This window comes from Phyllopteryx taeniolatus, chromosome 14, assembly GCF_024500385.1.
Source record: "Phyllopteryx taeniolatus isolate TA_2022b chromosome 14, UOR_Ptae_1.2, whole genome shotgun sequence".
NCBI lineage: Eukaryota > Metazoa > Chordata > Actinopteri > Syngnathiformes > Syngnathidae > Phyllopteryx > Phyllopteryx taeniolatus.
Window position 1 is genome coordinate 20,936,144 of NC_084515.1, and position 26,172 is coordinate 20,962,315.

Consider the following 26,172-nt stretch of genomic DNA (forward strand, 5'->3'; position numbering starts at 1 on the left):
CATCTACAGTCCATAATATCATCAAAAGGTTCAGAGAATCTGGAGAAATGTAAAATGTAAGCGGCTAGGCCGAAAACCAACATTGAATGCCCGTGACCTTCGATCCCTCAGGCGGCACTGCATCAAAAAACGACATCAATGTGTAATGGATATCAGCACATGGGCTCAGGAACACTTCAGAAAACCAATGTCAGTCAATACAGTTCGGCGCTACATCCGTAAGTGCAACTTGAAACTCTACTATGCAAAGCAAAAGCCATTTATCAACAACACCCAGAAACGCCGCCGGCTTCTCTGGTCCCGAGCTCATCTAAGATGGACTGATGCAAAGTGGAAAAGTGGTCTTTGGTCCGACGAGTCCACATTTCAAATTGATTTGGGAAATTGTGGACGTCGTGTCCTCCGGGCCAAAGAGGAAAATAACCATCCGGACTGTTATGGACGCAAAGTTCAAAAGCCAGCATCTGTGACGGTATGGGACTGTGTTTGTGCCAATGGCATGGGTAACTTACACATCTGTGAAGGTACCATTAATGCTGAAAGGTACATACAGGTTTTGGTCCCGGACTGTTGAACAGCTGAAGCTGTACATCAAGCAAGAATGGGAAAGAATTCCACCTACAAAGCTTCAACAATTAGTGTCCTCAGTTCCCAAACGTTTATTGAATGTTGTTAGAAGAAAAGGTGATGTAACACAGTGGTAAACATGACCCTGTCCCACCTTTTTTGGAACGATTACATGCTAAAAACAATCAAGTTTATCAGTTTGAACATTAAATATCTTCTCTTTGTAGTGTATTCAATTAAATATAGGTTGAAGATGATTTGCAAATCATTGTATTCTGTTTTTATTTGTTTAACACAACGCCCCAACTTCATTGGAATTGGGGTTGTACTATGAGTCTACCTAATTAATGTATGACAGGATTCAGCAAGATAATACTTTAGAAATCTGACTGAGCTCAGTCCACCAGTGTAAGAGTCAAGGGGGAACAGTCTACCTGACGTGGCAGTGGATGATATTTGGGAAGAGCTGAGGAACAGTTGAGAGGTATGTGAAGTCGATTTCATCCTCATATGTATATAGAGCACACTCGCTGTGATGATTCCTGGCTTTTTCTTCTTTTGTCAACTTATAATTGCAGCTCTCCATGGCTGCTAACAAACACCTCTGTTGAAAAAACCAAAAAAAAAGACAGAAAATGTCCATGTTTGGGTGACAAATTATGAACTGGCGTGTCCACTGTACTGTAAGCGTGTGCTTTACCTCATCAATGAAGGGAATGAGCACTATGGCCTCCCATTCTTGCTGTTTTCCATTGAGGTCTGTTTTGAAGTCTGTAGGATAATAATCAATAATGGGCGACATTTCACTGGTCATCAGGTGCTGGGAAATAAAAAAACAGTATATTAATTATTGCAATTGTGACCAAGGCTTGCATTGAGCTGTGTTTTGAAATGTTTAAGCTTAACTTTGTTCTCCTCCTTGCTAGCCACATTCCACAGTTTACCGTTTGGATATATTGAATATAATTATTACTATTTACAAGTAGTCTACCTTTACAAAGCTCACAACCCTTACAACAGAAGGGTACACTTCAGCTGAAGAACAAGAAGTATGTTTCTAATCTATTTCTACAGCTACACAAATAGAAAAACATTCATTGCATAACACTGAAAAGGTAAATCTAGGGTTTTAGCAGTAAAAAAATGGAAATAGTTAAACCTGAATTAGAATAAAAATATAAACAACCTTAATGTTCCATGTGATCTAAAATGTTGACTTCACATTGTTTATGATGTAAAAACAATTATATACACATAGTTGGTCAAATGATTGAATTGGAAGTTAAAAATGGCAAGTGATGGAACGTCAACGTTCAAGCTTCAAGTTGATCGTCTAACTGTGAAGGGTATCATACCAAGTAACGAAACTGAAATTGAAAAATTCACTACTCCTATTAAATTCTGATAGCCACTGAATTCATTGGATATTCAGTCCTATTCTCTGCCTGCATTGCACCACAGCATCAGTAAACAATTTTGCAACAGACAGACTTTGTCAAAGGCATTTAAGTGACAAATGGAATCTTATTTTTTGACACATTGTTCAGTCTGTTTTATCCGATGCGTTCTATCGGGGTCTGTTTTATCGAGGTTCCACTGTATATCATTTATTAATACTAATATGATCATGACAAACATTACTGAAGCCTACACACAGTCTATTATCATCTTTGGTGGCTCTGTGGAGACGTACTGTGTTAAAAAAAAAAAAGGAGACATTGTAGATGTTTAAAGTTCCTACGGGTGCTTTAACTTAACATTGTCCAATTCCTCAGAATTTCAGCCTCTCAACAATAAATATTAATTATATTGTAATCATAAAGCGGTAAATAATAATTATATTTATTATAATAATAAAGCGCTGGCACGGTGACCGACTGGTTAGTACATCTGTCTCACAGTTCTGGGGACTTGGGTTCAAATCCCGGCCCCGCCTGTGTTGAGTTTGCATGTTCTCTCCGTGCCTCATCCCAAAAACATGCGCGGTAGGTTGATTGGAGAATGTGAGTGCGAATGGTTGTTTGTTTCTATGTGCCATGCGATTGGCTGGCGAACGGTTCAGGGTGTACACTGCCTCCCGCCCGAAGATAGCTGGGATAGGCTCCAGCAGCCCGCGACCCTAGTGAGGAGAAGCGGTGAAAAAAGAAGATAAATGGATAATAATAAAGCAGACTAATTATCAGTGTTTCATCAAAATAAGACCTTTGCCAACATCTTTTACTTTGGAAAATTACCAACATTTTTGCCCATTTCCTGACATGTTAAGGGCCAAACCAGTAACTATATCATAATCAATGTGTATTTTTTTTCACTGTCAATATGAAATTATGTCCTGTTTTGTAACAAATGGATGGAAATCTTAAAAAGCTTTTTAGAATCCGATTCATGGATTAATCGAGAAAAAAAAATTCGATTATTAAAATAATTGTGCGTTGCAGCCCTAATGGTAAGATTATTCTGGATCAAATGAACCATATAAACGTAGAATTATTCTGATGAATGTGGAATCACAGCTGTGAGAAGGAGGAGACAGTTGTCCAACCATGCGATGAAACTACCTAAAGGGAGTCAGTCAACCTACAGTTCAACAAATGTGACGAAATTAGTGGTCTTGAGAAACACTGCCTTGCCCCATTAAAAAAAATACCAGTTTTCAGTTTTCTATTCTCAAGAATTGCCTGATGTGCGCCATCTCTCGCACAAAAGATCTCTTATATGATTATTAATTGTTGACTTACATGGTGCTGTAAAGGGTCACAAAATTGTACAGGTATCTAAAAAGCCTTGATATTCATCAGTTTATAGTAAAACAGATCGTCTATGACTTGAAAAAGCTAATCACAGTTACAGTGCTGGGAAATTTTATTTGTCTGATATTTACATTTGTTTGATGATCTTAAAGATTAAAACTAAGCAAAAATATAAGAATTTGAGAAGGTGGCCAATACTTTTTCACTGCACTGTATTACTCTCTCTTGCAGTGGCCATCCTGGAAAGATGACTGCAAGAGCACAGCACAGAATCCTGGAGTGGCTCAGTCAGAGTCCTGACCTCAACCTGATTGAGAGGCTGTAGCAGGACCGTAAGGCATCGATTCGCAAGAGACATCCCAAGAAAACTGCTGAACTGAAACTGTTTTGTACAGGAATTGTCCAAAATTCCTCCTGACTGTTGTGCAGGTCTGATCTGCAACTAAAGAAAAGTTTTGGTTGAGGTTATTGCTGCCAAAGGATGCTCTATTACTTATTAAATCCAAAGGTTTATATACTTTATCCAGCCTGCACTGTGAACATTTTCATGTTGTGTTAAAAAAAAGCAGGCTAACATAATTGTTTGTGTGTTATGAATTTAAGTAAATTGTCGATTGGTGATTTAGAAAATCAGTTATAGGACCGATTTATGCAGAAATCCAAGTAAATACAATATATTAATAAAAGTACTTCTTTCTTGCTGGATGTGTGTTAGAGTACACAAGAAGTGTGTTACCCTGTAACATTCAGGCAACAGCTCCATGCTGGCAGCGGGTAGGACTGCCAAGAGTTGCTGGAATGGCATGAAGGGTTTCCCAAGATCAAAAGTCAACTTCAATTCTGAAATATTTCTGATGTCTGACAGGAACGGTGCATAGTGGTAGGGGTAAAACCTAGAGAAACAAAAACATATATGTTATTAATAAGCTTAAACTGATGGGTGTTTTACGAAGTCTAAAATAACATCCCTAGCAATTTCTCTGGGGAGTAATAAAGTAAGTAAAAAAAAAATTATAATAATAATTCAGCAAGAAATGACGTATCAGGTTGCTGAAAAATTAAATGGGAATAAATTCTCACCAGCTCCAGGATTTAACCCCATGGTAATAGTAGTGGAGAATCCACTGGATGCCTTCAACATAACATTTGGCCTGCTTTGATAGAAAATCACTGCAAAAGAAAACAAACATCTTTTCAGGTCACTTAAAATACTACAAATTGATGTATTGTCCCATCTCTTATTTCTAATCCTTTAAATTATAAACTGTAAATGCTTATAATTATAACATCGATAAGACAGAGTCAGAATATAAAATAATTACAGCCCTTCGATTGACTAACGACGAGTCTAAAGTGCCTAAAGTTTGTAAAGAAAATGGATGGATGGAAAATTAAAAAATAAATAAATAAATAAATAAAAAACTTCTGTTGTGACGTTTCTACTTTAAGGGGAAATCATTGTTTTCTGTAAAATACTTTGTAAGAAAGGCCAAATGAGGATGTCCGCTCCAGAGGTGGGTAGAGTAGCCAAATATTGTACTCAAGTAACAGTACTGTTACTTGACAAGTAACAGTACTGTTGCTTGTTACTTATTGTACTCAAGTAACAGTACTGTTACTTGACAATGTGACTCAAGTAAAACGTCAAAAGTAGTCCTCCAAAAAATTACTTGAGTAAAAAGTACACAGTGACGTAATTACTCAAGTACTGAGTAAATAGTGAGTAACTTTTTTTTTAACCACAGCAAGAACATCAATAATAATTTTTTTTTAAATTACAAAATAAAATGTGAATGTGCAAATTGGATGTGTTGAATGAAAACTTGCAGATAGCTGGAGTAAGAGCAGAAGATGCAGATGACAGAGATATGGAAGAGGACAATTTGATAATGACAACCCTTGAATAGGGTTAAGCTGAACGGGATGAAAGTCGTCTTTTGAAAAAGCAGCTGTCATTTCATAAGGTTGCGTGAACAAAGGAGAAGCCAAAGGTATTATCAAGTTGATGACGGGACGAAGAATATTTGTCAATTGTTCATTACAAGAAAAAACAAAACAATCAGCTTCAACTGCATCCATTGTAGTAATGCATTAACCGGCTTTTTCATACAAATTGTGTGTGGGGTGTGTGGCAATAAACTCACTCAGACACTACGTCCACCCCCATCTTGGTCATATAGTATGTGCGTTTGTACTGTCTGAACTCCGTTTCAAATAAATCATCTTCATCATCATCCTCGACAGCAGGTCCTTTTCCACTATCTAACACTTTATCAGGTGAGGTCAACGCTGCCAGAGGGAGAGAGGAATCCTGTAGACACACAGGCATGTGCCGTAAGTAGCACAAGTAAGTTTAAGTATGGAGGAAAACACAACAGTGAATACTGGACAAGGTTTGATCATTGCAGTCCTACCTCTTCCTTGTCGGTGCGTTTACTGGCAGCTTCAGTCTCTGCTGCTCGGCCGGCCGCCTCATTCAGGTACTTGTTCCCAACTTTACTCTCAAACCACTTCAAGTCCACAAATACTTCATTGAAATGTTCATGGTCAAACTGGACAAATGTAGGGAAACAATACAAACATAATACATAGAAATCTATTATGTTGAGCACTTTTGCTAATACTCAAAATGACTATACATGGTGCCCTCTAAGATCTCAACTAAAAATTGACATTTGCTGCCAGCCCGATCAGTATGTGTTTATTGCATGCACAAACAGAATACCAAGATAAAATCAACTAAGATCTGATGAGATTTCACAGAGATAAGCATATAAAACACAGAGTGTATGTTAAATTTAATTGCTGCAATGCACAAAATGTATTACATCTGGATTAAATTAGTTTTTGGATTACAGACCCGGATCCAACCATTTAAAACTTAACCACCTCTCTCAAACAGCCACGAAATTTTCTTACCCATTTCGTTAATCGGTAATGGGATATCAATGTGTGGATCAGCAAAACATAATGGGAAACTTATTGAAAGAATTTCTAGCACTTTTTTTCCAAGACAAAAACAATGCCCAGTTACGATTTAAAAAGGGAGAATTTGTTTCTGAAAGCCGCACCTCAGAGAGTTTCTCCAAGTATTTCTCAAAGTTTCCAAGGTTAAGGTGGCCATTCTCGTTCAGATAACCTGAGTACAAAAGACATCAATTTGATACATGTCAAAGGTTTAATAACAAGTAAACTTAACACAAAAAGTAAGGGCATTTGTGTTTGGTACATTATATCCTTGCAACAATGCTCTTGCAATAAACCTTATGCCACTGGAAAGATTTTATTTCCATTTTTAAATGGTGCCATATCTGTAAGGAACATGCATGTGTGGATGAGCTGCAGAGCTAAGTATGCGGCTTTGCTCCAATGGAAAAATTGCCAAATTATCTCTGCAAATGCCATACAGCTTGATCTTGCTTTTGCCAATAAGGTACCAACCTGGTAGCATGGGCCCTGCTACAGTGATCAGTAGGTGTCTCCTCTAAGAATGAACATGCCACATTTGACTGATCTGGACAGCGCCTATGAGTTACCAAAACTTCAAGGTGGTGTTCCATAAAACCAAGTTGCAGCATTGTATGGAGTGACCCCCAGTACCTTGAAACTTAAAGCCAAGTTTCACATAATAATAATAATGATAATAATAATAGATGGGATGGAAATGGTACAGGCTGGCTCTGAATGAGGATCACTTCAAAACTTTCAATGAAGTTGAATTTAGCTGAAATTGTTCTGAAGAGGGCGGCACGGTGGGCGACTGGTTAGAGCGTCAGCCTCACAGTTCTGAGGTGCGGGGTTCAATCCCCGTCCCCGCCTGTGTGGAGTTTGCATGTTCTCCCCGTGCCTGCGTGGGTTTTCTCCGGGCACTCCGGTTTCCTCCCACATCCCAAAAACATGCATTAATTGGAGACTCTAAATTGCCAGTAGGCATGACTGTGAGTGCGAATGGTTGTTAGTTTCTATGTGCCCTGCGATTGGCTGGCAACCAGTTCAGGGTGTACCCCGCCTCCTGCCCGATGACAGCTGGGATAGGCTCCAGCACGCCCGCGACCCTAGTGAGGAGAAGCGGCTCAGAAAATGGATTGATGGATGGATGTTCTAAAGAGATTGATAAGGATACTCAGAAGCCCAACTTTCCAGGCTGAATCAGTCACTGTAGCGTTTGATCAATATGACTCCAAGGCATCAATCAAGACAGATGAACATCAGCGGAGAGGGTGTTATTCCTCAAAATATACCAACTCATCACACCATTGGAAATTGAACAGTGCAGCCCTATAGGCTGTTTCTGAAAGCCGATGGAAACATTTGTTAGGGAATACGTCATAGAAAATGCAAAAGACAGTTCCTTAGAATACCTCTATAGTTGACTGGAGGATTTCAAGATGGATAAATTGTGATCAAAGTGAATGGCACTGGCCAAGAAACAATAAATGAGCTTTTTAGCACCCAGGAAGAGGAGGACACCAGAATGGTGCTCCATGCTGTTAGCTTGTCATCACGGTTTGTAAGGACCGATGATGTTCTGGTTCTTTTGGTGCAATACACCAATCAAGATCAGCTCAGCAAGGTGGTTTTCAGCTCTCATTGTATTTTCTTCTGGTGTTTTGGCTTTCGGACATAGGTTCCCAGTTTCAGGTTTTCGGTTTCGGTCAAGAATTTTCATTTCGGTGCATTACCAGAAGCAATCTCATGTTCATCGAGGAGTCCAGATTCTGCCTACGGCATCTGGATCGGAGGGTCAAAGTGTGTAGAAGACAAAGAGAACTCTATGCTGATTGCTGCATTGACAGAGTAACATTTCGGTGTAGGCAGTGTGATGGTGTGGGGCGGAGCCTCTCTCACAGGAAAAATGAGGTTTGTCATCATTGGAGTCAATCTCAATGCAGAGATATCAAGAAGAGATTCTGTAACCAGAGGCCAACCCATAGCTCCACAGTCAGGAACCAAATTCTATCCTTCAAGATGACAACTACTGAGACTTACGACTGTTAAATGAATAGTAAGTTAAATTGTGAATGCGTGTCCCCCCCCAAACTTCAATCATGTACTCCACCAAACTAAACTCAATGGCAACAGCAAAATGAACTGTTAGGCATCGGCAGACAAGATTTTACATTTTTCATGGGCACAACCCAAATACTCAGCTCTGCTGCTTGTCCCACAAATTCATCTGCCTTAAAATTGGCACCATTTAAAATGCTATCTAACAGACTTTCCATTGGCATATGATTGATTGCCAAGTGTTGTTACAACAAAGAAATAATCTACCAAGCACAAAGCGCTTTACTTTAGGTGCTAAATTTGTTACCGTTAATACAGAATTAAAACACAAAAGACTCAACATACTCTGAAGTTAGAAAACTTTTTTGTTCATGTCGCTCACCATCAAGGCTGGGAAGCACATGGATGTAAGTCTTATACAACAACGGCAGAGCATCATGATTAATGTGAAGATGAGGAAGGTGAGGGATGAAGTCGTTCCCCACTAGGAAGCTCATAAGAATCCAGTCATCTATTATCTTCTCCAAGTCATAATCAGAGCCCATCTCCTTCTACAAAAAAAAAACAAAATTGAGATCAATCAGAATTAGCGCAGGTTTTATGTCTGTGTATGCCATGATGTGAGTGTGAATCTACCTTAACCACTGAGAACTCATAGTTAATGTATTCCCTCATAAGAGACAAGTGAAGCAAATGGAATGTTGTCTCCTCTGGAGCAGTTATCCTGGAAGTGATGAGACAGACAGGACTCATTCAGCAGGAGAGGTGGGTAGGAACGTGTTACATTTACACCATTCCATTTACATTTTGGACAAATTACAATCTACATGCCGCTCGCAACTTTCATTTATCAATAATTGTGTGCGCAATCTATTTTTAGAGTTTCATTTTCGACTTTCGCATCGGGCACCGTTTCACCAATCCACTGTGATTACCACAGTGATTATTGACTTAATTGAACGACACAGGAAAGTCCCATGTCCGCGCGCAGTCTTCTATTGGGCTTTACAGGCCAATCAAAGTGAGTCATGACAGCCGCACACGACTCGTGTTGACATTACAGACCACGAAAAACAACAGCTTTAACACGCAGCGTACTTTTGTCACTGTCGAAACTTGGACATTACAGCCCACTTGTAACTGGAGAAAACACCTTGCGGTTAAGTGTTATTTTGGATGTGGATATGGCAACTTTAGCACTATTTTATGGTCACAAGTACCTGTAAAACATGCTCTCTCACACACTATCAAGTCTTCAGTGATTTCAGTGGATGAAGCAAATGTTTCTGTAACGCCCTATGCATGTTTTTTTTAGCCACTTAAAAATTGAAATGGGGGCAGTTGAGTGTGGACTCCCATTGAACGAGTTTAAACGTGATATGTTACTTCTGAACACAGACACATGCCTTTTTTAAGAGGGAGTGCATCCTTGTGCAACCAGATTTATTTTTATTTAATTTGATTTAACCCGGTAAAAGACCACTTAAAACAGAACATCTCTTTTGCATTGTTGACCTAGCCAAGAAGGCAGCAAGTTAAACGTCAAGTCCAAGTCAGTCATATTCAAGTTTATTTCAGTTGTTTATTTTCACCTCCCCTCTCAAAAAGATACAAAAATAAATCTGTTAAGTTGCACAAATTCTAGGTCACATAAATGGTGGAAAAAGTTTTTAAATGATTTATCTTGGTCAAAATTATTTTACAACACAAAAACCTGGCATTTGAACAGGGGTCTGTCTACATTTTATATCCAATGCAGCCTTGTTCCTGTTTTCGACCTGGTGAGCCACCAGCAGCAATATAAGACCATTTCTTGTAGGTGAATTTGCCTTAATTTGTTACTTTAAGATTTTATTTTATAAATATTTTATCTATCATGTTTTAGATTAAGTAATATTGTTCAGTAATATCTCAATTTGCATAATTCTATTCAGTTATTTTTATTTTATTTGACGTTCATGCTCTGATTTTAAAATATTTGAAGTTACTCACGAGTTACTCGGTACTTGAGTAGTTTTTTCACTCAAGTAATTATTTGGACTACCGTATTTTTATGACCATAGGGCGCACCGTATTAAAAGTCGCAGTCTCAGTTACGGGGTCTATTTCTGTATTTAACACATACATAAGGCGCATTATTATTGGGCGCAGGCATGGTAAAACATATGCTAGCTTAAAACATACAGTAGCATGCATGCACGCTAAAACAATGTTTTTAAAAAGGCAACGGGAGCAAAACTGGGTTCGGTTGTACTTTATTGAAGTATTTAACAATTTACCCACGTAAATTTTTGATCAATCCTCATCCACAAATCCATCAAAGTCCTCATGTTCTGTATCCGAAATGAACAGTTGGGCAAGTTCTCCAACAAACATGCCGGGTTCCCTCTCGTCATTGTCAGAGTCAGTCTCGTTGCCGGGGGGCTGTTCAGCAATGATGCCGGCTTTTGCGAAAGTTCAGACAACAGTCAAAGCAGATACCTTAGCCCAAGCATCCATAATCCATTCACATATGGTGGCGTAACTCGCTCGGCGTTGCCTCCCAGTCTTAGTTCCACTTGGTTTTTCACAGCGGCTGTGAGATGGGCGCGCATGGAGTCACAGATCAACAGGGACGGTGACGCGTGGAAAAAAACATCCGGTCTCTTTACATACACCTCACTCAGCCACTCTCTCATTTTCTCCTCGTCCATGGAGCCCTTTTGATTGCCGGATGTTGCTCCGCCACGGTAGTCCTTGCCCGGATGGATAAATGGCGCCGTTTCATAAAACGAAAGCACCAAGGCGGACCTCCTTGAAAAAATTTAATTTTCATTTCTTCTGCAAGCGTCAGTCGAATGGTGACTGTAGAGACGCTTCTCCCGGCTGTTCTTTGCTCATTAATCCATTGCTCGAGTTGGTCTTCCAACTCAGGCCACCTCGCCTTGTTTCCGCGGAAACTCAGCTTCATCTTCTTGACTTGGCGAGGCTCGTTTTCCTGCTTCCTCCACTTGCGAACCATGGATTTGTTGATCTTGAATTCTCTCGCGGCTGCTCGATTCCCATGTTCCCTTTGTTCAGCAGGCAATTTTCAAGCACCTTAAAGGTGGAAAGGTCCATCTAAATGACAACAGTGAACCCTTGACTATGTGCGAAATGACTTTTTTTTCTGTGGAAAAAAGGCTTCCTCTACATATTGATCCACGGACGTCACAATCTTGCTGCAGCGCAGGCCCAGACCACACAGAGTGGCACATTACTCGTTCTTCATTTATAATGTTTTATGATCGTGAGAAGCCAAAATCGCTATCAAAATTCGACATCCTACCCTACCCTGCACTGCGAATGTTTACATGATGGGCCCGATAACAGCAAAACATTGGTAACAGAGTCATGAACAATTTATGCAGAAAGCCACGTACTTCTAAACGGTTCAACATATTTTTCTTGCAACTGTAATGTAATGTAATGTTGTAAAATGAGTTTGAAATGATACCAGTTATTTAAGATAGTTAATGATATAGTTATGGTTTAAAGTATTAATACAGGAAACTATAAGAATTTGGGTTGAGGGGCGGGGGCATCAATTACTCAGCTTTTCGCTATTCGCAGCAGGACTCGGTCCCTATGGTGTTTCGCAGGGGGGTTAACTATATACATCTTGAAAAATTATCTTTAAAGAAATGGTATGATCTAAAAAAGCAAAAGATTGTTTGCTATGGCCAAGACAAAATTGCTATGTACAGCTAAGCAATTTGTTTGTTTGTTTAAACTCGTTTTAAAACTCATTTTTATTCTTCGGAGTATTAGTGTTTTGTTTCTAATGTTGTTTTTAATCTATTGTTTCAATTTGTCCTATGTTTAACTTTTTTCATGTTTTATTTTCATATAATGTAAGGTAGTTTGTGTGCAGCTCTGGTCGTTTTTAAGTGCTCTAGAAATAAAGTTGAGCTGAGTTTATTGCGCAATCAAACAAGTCAGATAGCTAATTGCTCTTTGGAGGGGTTAAAATTAGTATTTCCATTTCTAGAATTAAAGAAAATCGCAGAACTTGAAAATTTTAAATTAACAAAATAAACATGAACAATAACAATGCAAACCTTTTCTGGGATTTCTTTCCTCCAAAGCGGACCTCTTCTCTGAGCAGGGAGAAATTTGGCTCATGGCTGGTCAAACCCAACATGATCTATTCATGGGCCAAAACACCATAAAAATCCTGAGAGACCTGACATATTGATACACAGACACATCAAGTTAACATGTACACAAATCCTACCAGGTCAGCATCCAGGCCATATAAGCAGTGGCGCGTGTTGGGGTCATGATCTAGCCTCGCAGTCTCTGAACGTATGAATTCCATGATCTTATGCTCTCCCTCACCAGGGGTCTACAAAATAGATGGAAAGCCTCCAAATTGGTCAGTATATCAACGTAGAAAAATGATTCTTAAACTCAAAAATGTTAACATGCACAAATATACACACACCTCATGACCTGATAAATAGACTTTGACATTCTGCCAAGATTTGTCAGTGGAGAGCTTGTTGTGGACAAAATACTTCAGCTGCTCTTGGAGTCTCACCATGAACTCAGTGCCTGGAGGGAGACGAGCAAGTACATTAAATTTGCTAATGCTTAAAAAAAAAAAAAAATAAAATAAAAAAACATTTGGGGGGAAAATTATTGCATTTTTTCAAAATCAATCAAAATCATGAACTGTGCGCAACAAGACACGTGGCAAGGCTAAAAATAAACTAGCTTTTGGATTCATACGCGACGAAGACGCAGAGTTAAATGTCTTGTGCTGTGAATGAAGATGATGGGGAAAAGCAAAAATGCTGATTGCTATACAGATAGGTCAGAGGTATTTGAAGAAGCAAAAAGAAAAAAAGACAAGAAAAAGGGGGCATACCTGGCGTGATGCAGTTTGAGTCGAAGCGAGCTTCTGTAGGCAACACCTCTCCTTTATCCAGAGCTTTTTTTATTTTATCCTCTGCTTCTTTGGCAGACCTTCATTTAAAAACACATGCACATATAAACATCATGTTGTCTCTAAAACTAACTTATGTTAATTAATCTGGTGCAAGCATCCCTTCAAGTCTTTGAATATTGATTAATATATGTGCACATTGTCCATAAACTTAAAAAAAAAAGGGGGGTTAATTTAGTCATACTGTATATCAGACTCGCCCTAACGCCAAAACGCATTCAAAAATATGGAAATCAAGAAAGGGTGTAAGAGAGGAGCTGGTGTACTTTCTGAGCTCTTTGTGCCTCCCCAGTTTTGACTTGGCTAGTGTTTTTACTTCTCTTTGGTCTTTTTGGCTAGACTACTTTCAAAGTACCACCAACCTCAGCAAGTAGTGTAAAGTAGGACTATGGGAGAACAAGTATACGGAGTCAAATGAAGTAGACTCGAATTTAAAGCAGTAATTTTGTATCACCAACACCATTAGAGGTAGAACTCCAGATGTGTTCATGTGTTCTTTAGCAGTGGAGGACACGTAACAGGTTTGGCAAAACATCTGTAGTCATCTAGAGTGTACTATTTAAATAAAAATGTTTTTCTAATAAAATAATTTTCCCCTATGTATGGAAACCTATGGGACGCCCTGTGTATCCAAATACTGTAACACAGAAAATTTTAATGATGCATCATAATATCAAATAGTGGACATTATAATTGTAATCGAATCGTGAAACCAGTGAAAGTTCAGACTTCTCGAGCTGACTTCCACTCAACATGAGTTTGAATGTGATTGGTTAATTCTGAACACAGCCACATGCCCATTTACAGTATCAGAACGTGTACACACTTAACAAGCATATCCTCAGTTTATTTTGACTTTTTCTCACAAAAAGATTTTTTCCCATGAGTTGTACAGGTTAGAGGTGGAAAAAAAGTTGAAATACTTTCGATTGAGCTTTTTGAATCACAAAAACGTGACAACTGAAAAATGTTTATATCCACTGAAAATCCTGCATTTACCGGAATCTCCGTCCTCTCTGCTGGTTCAACTTTGCCCTTGGTGCCACACCATCTACTGCCATGAAAAAGACCTTGCGTGGCTTGATGATCCTGAAAAGCACCTCCAGGTAATGGAAAATGTCTGCAAAAATCTTCTCCTCAGAGATGCGGAAATGAACGTCCTCATCATTTGGGTGAGAACACTGATGGATGATCCCATTCATGTCCAGATAGAGATTGTCAAACTCTGGAATCTGAAAAAGAACATTATGATTTTGTAAGATTAGAAGTGAAATTAAAAAAGCTTACCAAACATTAAATGATGATTTTACATTCATCTACAGAACATTTTCAACACCAATTGAAAATATCTCTTGAATCATGATTACATTTTCACGTGAGTAATGGATTGCATTGATTATAACTTGACTTCTATTTCACACTATTCAAATTGCATATTTTTTTTCCCCTAGCCATAATGCGTTTTTTTTTTTTGAAAAGGAGAACTAAACTAAAACAACATTTTGGACAAGAATATGTATGTGCTGTGCCCGCACTAGTCGAAACATGGTATTCTAATTAATATTGCATTTGTGGAATAACAATTAAACAGATTAATTTATCAATTTTCATCCATCTCAGGGGGCCGCCATGTGGGGTGCTATCGCCGACTGCTGTTGACTGAAATTAACATCACAAAACTGGTAGCAGACTCACCATGTAGGTTGTGATAACGAGCATAACTATGGGTAGATGACATGGTTTGAACTCAAACTTAAACTTTCGTTGAGGAAACAGATGCTCAAGCTCCGCAATACATTGATTGTACCATTCCACCCCAACATCCATCCATCCATTTTCTGAGCCGCTTCTCCTCACTAGGGTCGCAGGCATGCTGGAACCTATCCCAGCTAACATCGGGTAGGAGGCGGGGTACACCTTGAACTGGTTGCCAGCCAATCGCAGGGCACATACAAATAAACAACCATCCGCACACACATTCACACCTACGGGCAATTTAGAGTTTTCAATTAAACTACCATGCATGTTTTTGGGATGTGGGAGGAAAGCAGAGTGCCCGGAGAAAACCCACGCAGGCACGGGGAGAACATGCCAACTCCACACAGGCGGGGCCGGGTATCGATCCCACTATGTTGCTGACCAATTTTACAAAAAATAAATTCCATATTATCACAGTGTGATCATACAGTGTTTTTACTGAAGCATTCTGATACAAATAACTTTCTTAGTCACCCATTTTTACAATTATGTACTGCACTGACCAAAAAACGTTTATTTCCATAATTCCATTCAAAAGGTTAAACTTTCTAAGATTATAGATTAAGGGCCCACAATTTAAACAATTTCAAGTGCTTGTTTGTTTATTTTTACAAAACTTGGGCTTCCAGCTCATAAACCCACAAAATCAGGAATTCCAAAAAAATCTGAATACTATGAAGAAATCCCTATTTACTTCAGTTTTTGTAGGGAAAAAAAGAAAGAAATTAGGGTCACATTAAATCAATCAAAATATGGTACTTTCAAAACGATATGTTAATCTTCAATACTTGGTTGGGAATCCCTTTCCTTTTCAATTGAGGTGTTGTGTCACTGTCTAAAACAAATAACTGGATGAGCCAACATTTTCTTCAATTAAACCACAACAGGCGGCACGGTGGCCGACTGGTTAGAGCGTCAGCCTCACAGTTCTGAGGTGCGGGGTTCAATCCCCGTCCCCGCCTGTGTGGAGTTTGCATGTTCTCCCCGTGCCTGCGTGGGTTTTCTCCGGGCACTCCGGTTTCCTCCCACATCCCAAAAACATGCATTAATTGGAGACTCTAAATTGCCTGTAGGCATGACTGTGAGTGTGAATGGTTGTTTGTTTCTATGTGGCCTGCGATTGGCTGGCAACCAGTTCAGGGTGTACCCCACCTCCTGCCCGATGACAGCTGGGATAGGCTCCAGCACGCCCGCGACCCTAGTGAGGAGAAGCGGCTCAGAAAATGGATGGATGGATAAACCACAACAAAAATTAGACAATTGTTTTTAACAAAAAAGAAAAGTAATATTCACAATTACATGTGTGTGTGGATGGTGGATGTGTGGACTGGAGACCAAGTCCGAAACCTTGGTGTATTAAGATTCCGACCTGACTTTCAACAGTCATATCAAATCAATTACTAAAACTGCATTCTACCATCTGAACAACATATCCAGAGTGAAGGCTTGCATGTGTCGAGCAGACACAAAAAAAAAAACACAAAAATGGTTTAGGTCCTGAATACATAAAAGAAAAGCTAATGGAATGCAAACCCAGACGGGCTCAGAGATCTACAGACTCGGGTCAAATTGTGGAGCAGAGTCCAAACCAAACATGGTGAAGCAGCATTTAGCTATTATGCTGCACACAAATGGAATAAATAGCCAACTGAAGTGACATCAGTGTGAATGTTTTTAAATCCTGATTAAAAACACTTTTTTTCATGCTTTTTAGAGCATTTCCACTTTTAAATTATATTTCTTACACTGTATTCTGTTTTAATTGTACTTCTTCTCTTTGTTTTAAACGTTAAGATTGTTTTCTCTATTTTTAAATGCTTTAAAAGACACACCGTCCCAACTTCATTGGAATTGGGGTTGTACTTGTAAATAAATTATTTTTGTCAAAAGTACTTTTTCAGTATTTTCACTCAAGAAAAATATTAGTGTTAAAGTCATTGTTCTACTTGATCTGTTTCTTGCGCGGCGCATTATAAGGCACCCCGTCCATTTTGGAGAAAATTTAAGACTTTTAACTACGCCTTATGGTCGTAAAAATACGGTACAATATTTTTCTGTTATTATTGGCCATTTCTGAATTTTAACTTAGCTCATTCTGTGTTGTGACAAAATCCCTAACATCGGTCCGTCGCTTAATACATTTAACATCCGTAAACTAATTAGATTATAGCCGCGTTTACTAATTAATACAAAATATACTAGCGGATCACTGCTTGTCATCGATGTTACGTGTGCTTCGCAGTTCCGCTACGACCACAACCAGGGCCACAACCCGCAGCACAACGTGAAAATACAAACGAGCAGTGCAACAAATAAGACACTGGCTGATCTGATGAGCAAAAATGTTGCTTAAATGTAAGCGTAGCAATAGAGGATGTCCGCTCCAGAGGTGGGTAAAGTAGCCAAACATTGTACTCAAGTAAGACTACTGTTACTTGACAATAATGGGACTCAAGTGAAAGTAGTCCTCCAAAAAGTACACAGTGAAATAATTACTCAAGTACTGAGTAAATAGTGAGACACTTCTGATTTTTTTAACCAGAGCATGAACATCAATTAAAAAAAATTACAAAATAAAATGTGAATGTGCAAATTCAAATTCACAATTACATGTGTGTGTGGATTGTGGATGTGTGGACTGGATCCAGCTGCCAGCGTTCAAGTAGTATGAAACAGCCTAGGACGTCAGCGATGGCGACCCCACCCCCCCAGGAAAAACTGATCGGCTCTATACGATTCACATAAATTGGCCTATTTTGAGTTCAAAACGGAAAATTTCACCTAAAGGCGACGGATTTGCATGTATGATAAATGGAGGACAAAGTTTTATTTGTTTTTTTTTTGTTGTTGTTGTTGTTTGGTCTGTCACACCCTACAGGCCTGTCCATGCCCGTAGCAACAGACAATCATTTAGAGCATTGTATATTATTTCATACCTGATATTCTGTACATACATGTACTTAAAGATGCTTACTTCCTCATCCAGTGAGCCAATTTTCATGTTATTTCTAATGTATGGCAAAAAAAAGGGGGGGGGGGGGGGGGCTCACACTTCCATTCGCAATGGCTCGAAGGGTCTCGCACAGGGCGCCATTCAAGCGAGCACCGCCACTGATCACATCACTTGAACAAAAGGACGCAGTGAAGAATTACAAAACGTATTTTATCTCCATCGTCTACGCTCAATCACATAATAATAGGCAGTTGACGTACACGAGAAATTTTCGCCGCCCAAGATTCTATTGGGTCTCAATTATTGCACATTAACTCGGTAAGATATATCGTTCCGTCATTGATTAAAAACCGTTCAAGTGAGTCAAGCACATTCGAACTTCAACAGCCCGTTCGGAGCAAGCCGACAGCCAACTGCTATCCAAGCTAACGCTGCCAGGCTCGCTAAATCGGGAACCACAGTCCACAGCTATCTTACCTGATGTTCCTTGACAACTTCACTGAGACAAGGGTAACGCTCTGATATCCAGCGATAAAACTTCGGAACCCCCATATTCGCCGTTACACTAAATACTTTTGCCTGACAGACAAAACCGAGAGAGTACGTTTGACTTAATTGTGCAAATGGAAATCAGTTTCGTTTCCAGTGGCCTCTACCTAGCTAGTTGTCCGTGGTACGTCTACTAAATCAACCCGCCGTGTTGTCTGCTTTAGTTCCGAGCTCGTCAACGTTACGTAAACAGCTCATCAAAATACGGACACTCACACAAATAAAACTCCACATAGGTTACTTATATGACCTTATAGACGCGTCTAAATTGGGAAATTAATTCAGTATTCACGAATAAACACATTTCATCCATCCACCAGAGAATCATCATTTAAGATTTCAAACTGGTGGCCCGTGGGCCAGATGCGGCCCGCCACATAATTTTGGCGAAAGCAAATCAATTTTTTTTTATTGTGTTCTGGTGTAATAACATTGAGATATTTGCAAGCATTTTTTTGTTACCAATCCCCCTTTGAAAATAAATTTAGTAGTTGAAAAACATGTTCTTATAGGCTTCTGATTTCAAAACTGGTTATTCATCAATGTGTTGTGAATACTGTATGTAATTATATGAGGTAATCTTTCGTGCGATAGCAATCTGAAATTCCATCCATCCATTTTATGAGCCGCTTCTCCTCACAAGGGTCGCGGGAGTGCTGGAGCCTATCCCACCTATCTTCGGGCAGGAGGCGGGGTACACCCTGAACTGGTTGCCAGCCAATCGCAGGGCACATACAAACAAACAACCATTCGCACTCACAGTCACACCTACGGGCAATTTAGAGTCTCCAATTCATGCATGTTTTTTGGGATGTGGGAGGAAACCGGAGTGCCCGGAGAAAACCCAGGCAGGCACGGGGAGAACATGCAAACTCCATACAGGCGGGGCCGGGGATTGAACCCCGGTCCTCAGAACTGTAAAGCTGACGCTCTAACCAGTCGTCCACCGTGCCGCCTTCATGTGGCCAGTGAAAGCAAATCTGTGTCTCTACCTCATGTTCTTCTTTACCAAAATTTAAACGAGTGAGGATAAGCTGTATGGAAACTGGATGGATGAATATATAAAAAGCATTTTTTTGGTTACAAAACCCATTTTAAAAAATATTGACTTTTGATTTCAAAACCGGTGGGTGACTGGTTAGCACATCTGCCTCACAGTTCTGAGGACCCAGGTTCAAATCTGGCCCCCCCTGTGTGGAGTTTGCATGTTCTCCCTGTACCTGCGGGAGTTTTCCCCAGGCACTCCGGTTTCCTCGCACATTCCAGAAACATGAATGGTAAGTTAATGGAAGAGTCTAAATTGCCCGTAGGTGCGAATGGGTGTTTGTCTATGTGTGCCCTGCCATTGGCTGGCGACCAGCGCAGAGTGTACCTGCCTCTAGCCCAGTCAGCTGGGAGAGGCTCCACCACAGGCACGACTCGAGTGAGGATAAGCGGTATGGAAAATGGATAATGATAATAATATTGTTCATCAATTTATGTCAAGACTCTGCACCAAAGCACTGAATAATATGAATACAGTGCCACCAGAAAGTATTTACACCCCTTCACTATGTGCTGTTCAAGACTGCTGATTTGAGTAGTTTTCTATAAAAAATCCCATAATGACAAAGTAAAAACATTTTCAGAGTACCCCACCTCTCGCCCAGAGTCAGCGGGGATAGGTTCCAGCACTCCCGCTACCCTAGTGAGGATCAGCGGGACAGAACATTATGGGATATTTTATGTATATGTATATGTATGTGTATATATATGTATATTTATATGTGTATATATGTCTCCCCCCCCCCCCCCCCAAGAAAACTATACTGGAATAATTCTGTAAAATAGCAAAATGTGGAAAATTGAAGGGGTGTGAGTACTTTCTGGTGGCACTGTATATGCATTTCCTAATTGGTGGTAACATTCTTGTTAAGCCAGTTGAATTAAATCAAAAGGTATACACAAATATTGCTGGCCTAATTTAATATTCATTGTGGTGGTCTAAGAGGAAAAACCTGCCCCACCCTTGAACATAGAATTTGTCAATATTTCCACAGAATAAATTACGTCAACAATATTTTGCACATGAATAACAATCAAAATTGAATTATGGATTTCTCTAAGAATTGGAACATTGTAGCGATATGCAATCTTTCATGAATGCTCTGAGGGTAAAACGATTCACTGTGGATTCTTGTGGGGAAAATACACATTGGATAAACATGAACATTTAGAGGCTTTTGGTGTTCAAACCCACACAGAGGAATCTGATCTGTGGCAAAAGTGAATTTTGAACATTACCATTTCAAATCAGCTGAAAAAGCCTCATATGGAACCCATTACCAAGGCTAGCCGTAAACGCATAACTCATTCAAACAAGCTCAGTTAAGAGAATACTGGGAAATACTGAAGATGGTTTTTTTTAATGACCTGGTACAACAAAATAGTTTTGAAATAATTTATTCAGATATACAAATAGAAAACACCTCTTCTTCCATTTGTCATAAAATAGGTAGATCTTCGTGGGGTTTATGAAACCCTCTTGATCCGGTCCATGTTCACATGGACTATGCCATACACGCTACCGCAACGATTAGACAGTGCGTCTGACTTACAATTGGGCTCAGTTGTTTTCATCTAGAGAAGTATATTTCTAGTGCTTTCAATGTGACATGTTTGATCCATGCCTTTGGTTACATACAAAAAGTGGCTGATTTCATATAAATGAAGGGATTTCTCAACCTTTCCGTGACCCATTAATCTTCCTTGTGTCAAACAAACTCACATTCTGCAGTCTGACAACTGACAATATATTTGACAGAATTAAATTCAACTTTTATTTATTACAATTGGTTTCTTCCATCTTGGAAAACAAACTACACAGAACGAGTCAGACAAACCATTCACGGCTGGGTTAAGAGTTCAAGTTGAATGTGAAGACTAAGAATAACTTGCATGTCAATTAGTCCTGTGCTTTAGGCTTTAAGGGGGGAAATGACACTACAGGTAGCATTTGGCTGGATGTGTACCATCAGGAGCAACGGCTTAAAATAACCCCAAAAAAATGCATAAAATTACAGATCTGACTGAAAACCATGGAGATGCATTACTGTAGCAGCTATAACAGTAACAGAAATCAAACAAAAGTATTTTGTACCCATCCTTAATTTTTTTCCTCTATAAAATGGCAGCGTTTCATACTTGGTCAGATGCCCTAGTATCAAATCTCTTGCTGTCCAAAATCTATAGCTCATTAAAATAGTCATTTCTATCAGTTCTCCTAGGGCATCGGGCGTTCTGAGTTCAGTAGGCAGCTTGGCCTCTCCCTTCCATCAAACTGATCGTCAACCATGCAGCTCAGGGTGTGATGTCGGTCTTTATCACATAAGGATCAGGTGGGTCTTCAGACAAGCTCAAGTACCTGTGCAAAGAGAAAAGATACTGTACGTCAACACTACCAGCTGGTAGTTCAAAGCAGAAATTACACCGTTGGAAGATCCACTACACTGTGGTCTCAATGTAAGAACAAATAACTTTAGTTGGATAACATGGTCTTTAATGTTGTCCTTTAATGAGACATGAACTTTCAGGCAGTCGTAGTTATTGCATGAGCTGATAATTAGTGTTGGTGGAATTGTTCACCTTTGAGCTGGGAACTGTTTAAATATTTTTTCAAGATTTCTCTTTGTGCTTGTTTGAAATTTTCCTTGACCAATAAACTTTGGAAATACAAAATTAAGATGAAACACAGTATACTCAATTAAATGAGTAGCTAAACATAGTATTGTTGGTATTATTTTGTACCTTATAAGTTACGGAGAGTAACGGACTATCTGACAATTATTTTTTTCATCTTTACGAGGTCACTGAGGGTATTTTGGTACATTTGCCTGACTTTGGTGACGGCTGCATGGGTACAGTTCCCCCTCAGTGAGGGTGTGAATGTGGGTTAGAATGGATGTCTGTCACTCTACATGTGCCCTGTGACTGACTTGCAAGCAGCCCAAGGGAGAGTCCGCTTTTTGCCTGAAGTCCGCTTTCTGCGACCCTTAACAGGATAAGTAGTATAGAAAATGGATGGATGGATCTTTATGAGGTATTGCAACAAAAGTCGTACACAGGGGAATCCACATTCAATCTTTTACTTTACAATGCCCCAAATGTTTAGGATTGTGCTGCTTCATTATATACAACGGCTGAAATAAGTATTTAAAATGTCACCATTTTTCTCACTACATATATTTCCAAAGGTGCTATTGACATGATAATTTCACCAGCTGTTGGGAACAACCCAAGTAACCCATACATAAAAAGAAAGTAGAACAAATAAGCTCAGAAAATAAGTTGTGTAAGTATAGAACACGCCAACTGGTATTTATTTTATACTTGTTTTAATGTTTGCAATGACAGCTTCAAGACACCTCCTGTATAGAGAAACCAGTCGCATGCATTCCTCTGTTGTGATTTTGGCCCATTCCTTCACACAAGCAGTCATCAAATCTTGAAGGTTCTGTGGGCTTCTTTTATGGACCTTGCGTTTCAGCAGTTCTTTCCATAGATTTTCAATTGGATTCAAGTCAGGTGATTGGCTGGGCCATTCTAAGCAGCTTCATTTTTTTTTCTTTGAAACCAATTGAGAGTTTCCTTGGCAGTATGTTTTGGATCATTATCCTGATGAAATGTCCAACCTAGTTTCATTTTCATCATCCGCGTAGGTGTCTCTGTACATTTGCCCATTTGTCCTTCCTTCAATAGTGTGAAGGTTACCAGTACCATTTGCTGAAAAGCAGCCCCACACCATCATGTTCCCACCTCTAACACCGTATCTCTAAACACCATACTAACTTCACTGTTGGTATGGTGTTTTTAGGGTGATGGGCAGTGCCATTTCTCCTCCAAACGTGGTGTGCAGTATGGCATCCAAACAGTTCAATTTTGCTCTAATCAGACCAGATGATATTTTCCCAGCATTTAACTGGCTTGTCCAAATGTTCAGCAAACTTAAACGAGCTTTGACATGCTTTTTTTTCCAGCAATGGGGTCTTGCGTGGTGAGCATGCATACAGGCCATGGCATTACTCACTGTTTTCCTTATGACGACAATACCTGCTAATTCCAGGTCTTTTTGAAGCTCTCAACCTGTGGTCATTGGGTCTTGGACAACTCTTCTGATTATTCTTTGCACTCCTCTGTCAGAAATCTTGTGAGGAGCACCTGATTGAGGCAAATTTATGCTGGTATTATTGGCTTTCCACTTACATATTATGGCCCCAACCATGCTCATTGGAACATTCAAAAGCTTAGATATGCGCCTGTAACCAAAGGCATTGTTATGTTTTGCAACAATTACTTTGCGCTGGTCTTGAGACAGCTCTCTGCTCTTATCCATCATGAGATGCATCTTGACTCACACCTTGGCAATGAGACCTTTTTGTAGGCCATCAATGAGGACTGAACCAGCTGATATTCATATGCACTGACAAGGGGCTGGATTGCTGTTTGATTATTGATAGATTTTAGGTTTTGTCTTGGCTTTGCATGCCTTTTTGCACTTCCCTTTCTTGATGTGTTCAATACTTTTCCCCTGTGTCCTTTCACATTACACACAAATTAATTTCTTATCTTATTTGTTCTACTTTCTTTGTATGTATGGATTACTTGGGTTGTTCCAAACATCTGGTTAAAATTTCATGTCAATAGCACCTTTGGAAATATATTTTGTGAGAAAAATGGTGACGTGTTAAATACTTATTTCTGCTGCTGTATGTATTGTCACATTCTACACATCAATTGTATCCTTTCAGTATAAGTAATAATAATTAAGAGAATAAAGTTCAAATTCGAATTATATAAGGAGAAAATGCCATAATTTTACAAGAATAATTTTACAAGTATATACGTTAACTATGACTATGAGGACTGAGTCCTACTCCATAAGGCAGGTCTCTTCCTTAGAGTTTTTTTGTCTTTGCCCCCGACTAGTGGGCAGTGCTTGATCATGTGGGGTTCTGTTGTTTTTCTTTCAAGTGTGGCGCTAGACCTGCTGCATGTGTGAAGTTCCTTGAGATAACATCTGTTGTGAATTGTTGCTATATAAATAAAACTGGCTTGACAGCGGTCACCCCAAATGCGAAGATTTGTGGCTTCTATGTTTCTGCTTCACATTGTACATTGAATATCTTTGGGTTTCGGGCTGATTATCAGACATGAGTACATGTGAGGACATACTGGTACTGATTTCTCTTCTCCCCAGTATTGAACATCATTAATATATTAACTTATTTTTAAGTGCGAACAATGTGTTAAATGATGCACAATCACAAGGATGTTATGGTACATTATTACCATTAAAATAAAGCTGCGGTGAGAAGTGTAGTGTTTACTTCCGAGTTCTCTGGGTCAGTGAGCCTCCCTGCAGAGAATCTAAAAGAGCCGGGGCCTCTAATACTTTAATTGTTAAATTATTATAGCTATTATTTTTGTTGCAGTTGTTGCGTCCACTGAGGCATACATAATTGTTTAAAGATAATACTGTATGTCCATCCATCCATTTTCTGAGCCGCTTCTCCTCACTAGGGTCGCGGGCGTTCCGGAGCCTATCCCTGCTATCATCGGGCAGGAGGCGGGGTACACCCTGAACTGGTTGCCAGGCAATCGCAGATTACTGTATGTGTAAAAAAATTTTTTTTTTAGCTCCATTTGCCTTTAAAATGTTGCTGAAGTTGGTTTAGCTGGTTTAAAACAAGTTGTTTTTCTTTTCTCAAGCTGCTGCACCGCACCTGCATTTGAAGCCTAACACACTTGTGAACGGTTCGTGTACCAGCTACAAAGAAATAGCTAATTCAAAGACAAATAGGGCGTATTTATACTAAATCTGAGCAATCATGTATTTTCATTAAATTTAAAAATGGTAACATTTCAAGTTTTTACACATCCTGAAATGTTGTCTGCCCTGGTTGGCTTATGCAGCATTCTTGACCACAAATGACATCCGAATAAATAATGGTTTGGACCCACATGGTTCTCATACTATGAAATACGAGCGTGCATATAAAATTTGATTGGTACTGAACACAAGCATTTGAAAGCACAATTAACAACAAGCATCAAGTGGAAAGCTGTGTAGTGATATAACTTTGCATACTACAAGATAGGTGATTGAACCTTAATTGTTCCTTGACTGTTCGCAGCAATCAACACATTTGACTCCTGAAAGAGAAAAATATTTTAAAAAGAGAACTACAAAATAACCCCAAAAGGACAATAGGTGATATATAAAAGCAAGCCCAGTAGCATAACATTCCTAATCTAACATCAAAGCAAGTGATGATTGTAAAAAGTGTGACAAGAACTCACTCCATCAGGCAACGCCCTCCAACAGACAGCACTGACAAACTCATTGGTGTCGTCTTCCTTTTTATCTTTATCAAGCACACTCTTTACTGTGTCAAACTTGAATGTTAAAAGAGTCTTAGAAAGTCCTTTGTAGTACAGGTACAAGGAATTGTTCTCACTGCCTGCAGACACAAACACAGAAATAGTTTTGTATTGCAGCACTGTCCCTGCTTGGCTGTGCTAGTCAAGGAAATGCAGTACAATAATCTAATTATGCATGGTCAATTTCTTCACGTATCACA

At 39.4% G+C, this 26,172-nt stretch overlaps 2 protein-coding genes across 3 annotated transcripts in view; both read right to left on the reverse strand.

The window, feature by feature from the left end:
- xrn1 (5'-3' exoribonuclease 1) overlaps positions 1-18,711 on the reverse strand; it is a 40,085-nt gene extending 21,374 nt beyond the window's left edge. Inside the window, exons 1-15 of one of the 2 annotated variants that reach the window (XM_061796295.1) lie at positions 18,482-18,711; positions 14,293-14,525; positions 13,216-13,313; positions 12,790-12,899; positions 12,580-12,690; positions 12,404-12,489; positions 8,961-9,048; positions 8,707-8,875; positions 6,389-6,456; positions 5,732-5,869; positions 5,462-5,628; positions 4,398-4,487; positions 4,054-4,210; positions 1,268-1,387; positions 1,002-1,171 (exon numbers count right to left, since the gene is read on the reverse strand). In XM_061796295.1, the coding sequence (XP_061652279.1) occupies positions 1,002-1,171; positions 1,268-1,387; positions 4,054-4,210; positions 4,398-4,487; positions 5,462-5,628; positions 5,732-5,869; positions 6,389-6,456; positions 8,707-8,875; positions 8,961-9,048; positions 12,404-12,489; positions 12,580-12,690; positions 12,790-12,899; positions 13,216-13,313; positions 14,293-14,525; positions 18,482-18,556 (1,880 nt within the window). In that variant the 5' untranslated portion in view covers positions 18,557-18,711. The remainder of the gene's footprint in view (positions 1-1,001; positions 1,172-1,267; positions 1,388-4,053; positions 4,211-4,397; positions 4,488-5,461; positions 5,629-5,731; positions 5,870-6,388; positions 6,457-8,706; positions 8,876-8,960; positions 9,049-12,403; positions 12,490-12,579; positions 12,691-12,789; positions 12,900-13,215; positions 13,314-14,292; positions 14,526-18,481) is intronic. The other variant, XM_061796294.1, reaches the window with a different exon arrangement.
- A 2,268-nt stretch (positions 18,712-20,979) lies between these two features.
- cop1 (COP1 E3 ubiquitin ligase) overlaps positions 20,980-26,172 on the reverse strand; it is a 47,378-nt gene continuing 42,185 nt past the window's right edge. The window contains exons 18-20 of the mRNA XM_061797144.1: positions 25,892-26,052; positions 25,700-25,744; positions 20,980-21,956 (exon numbers count right to left, since the gene is read on the reverse strand). Coding sequence (XP_061653128.1) covers positions 21,939-21,956; positions 25,700-25,744; positions 25,892-26,052 — 224 coding nt within the window. The 3' untranslated portion in view covers positions 20,980-21,938. The remainder of the gene's footprint in view (positions 21,957-25,699; positions 25,745-25,891; positions 26,053-26,172) is intronic.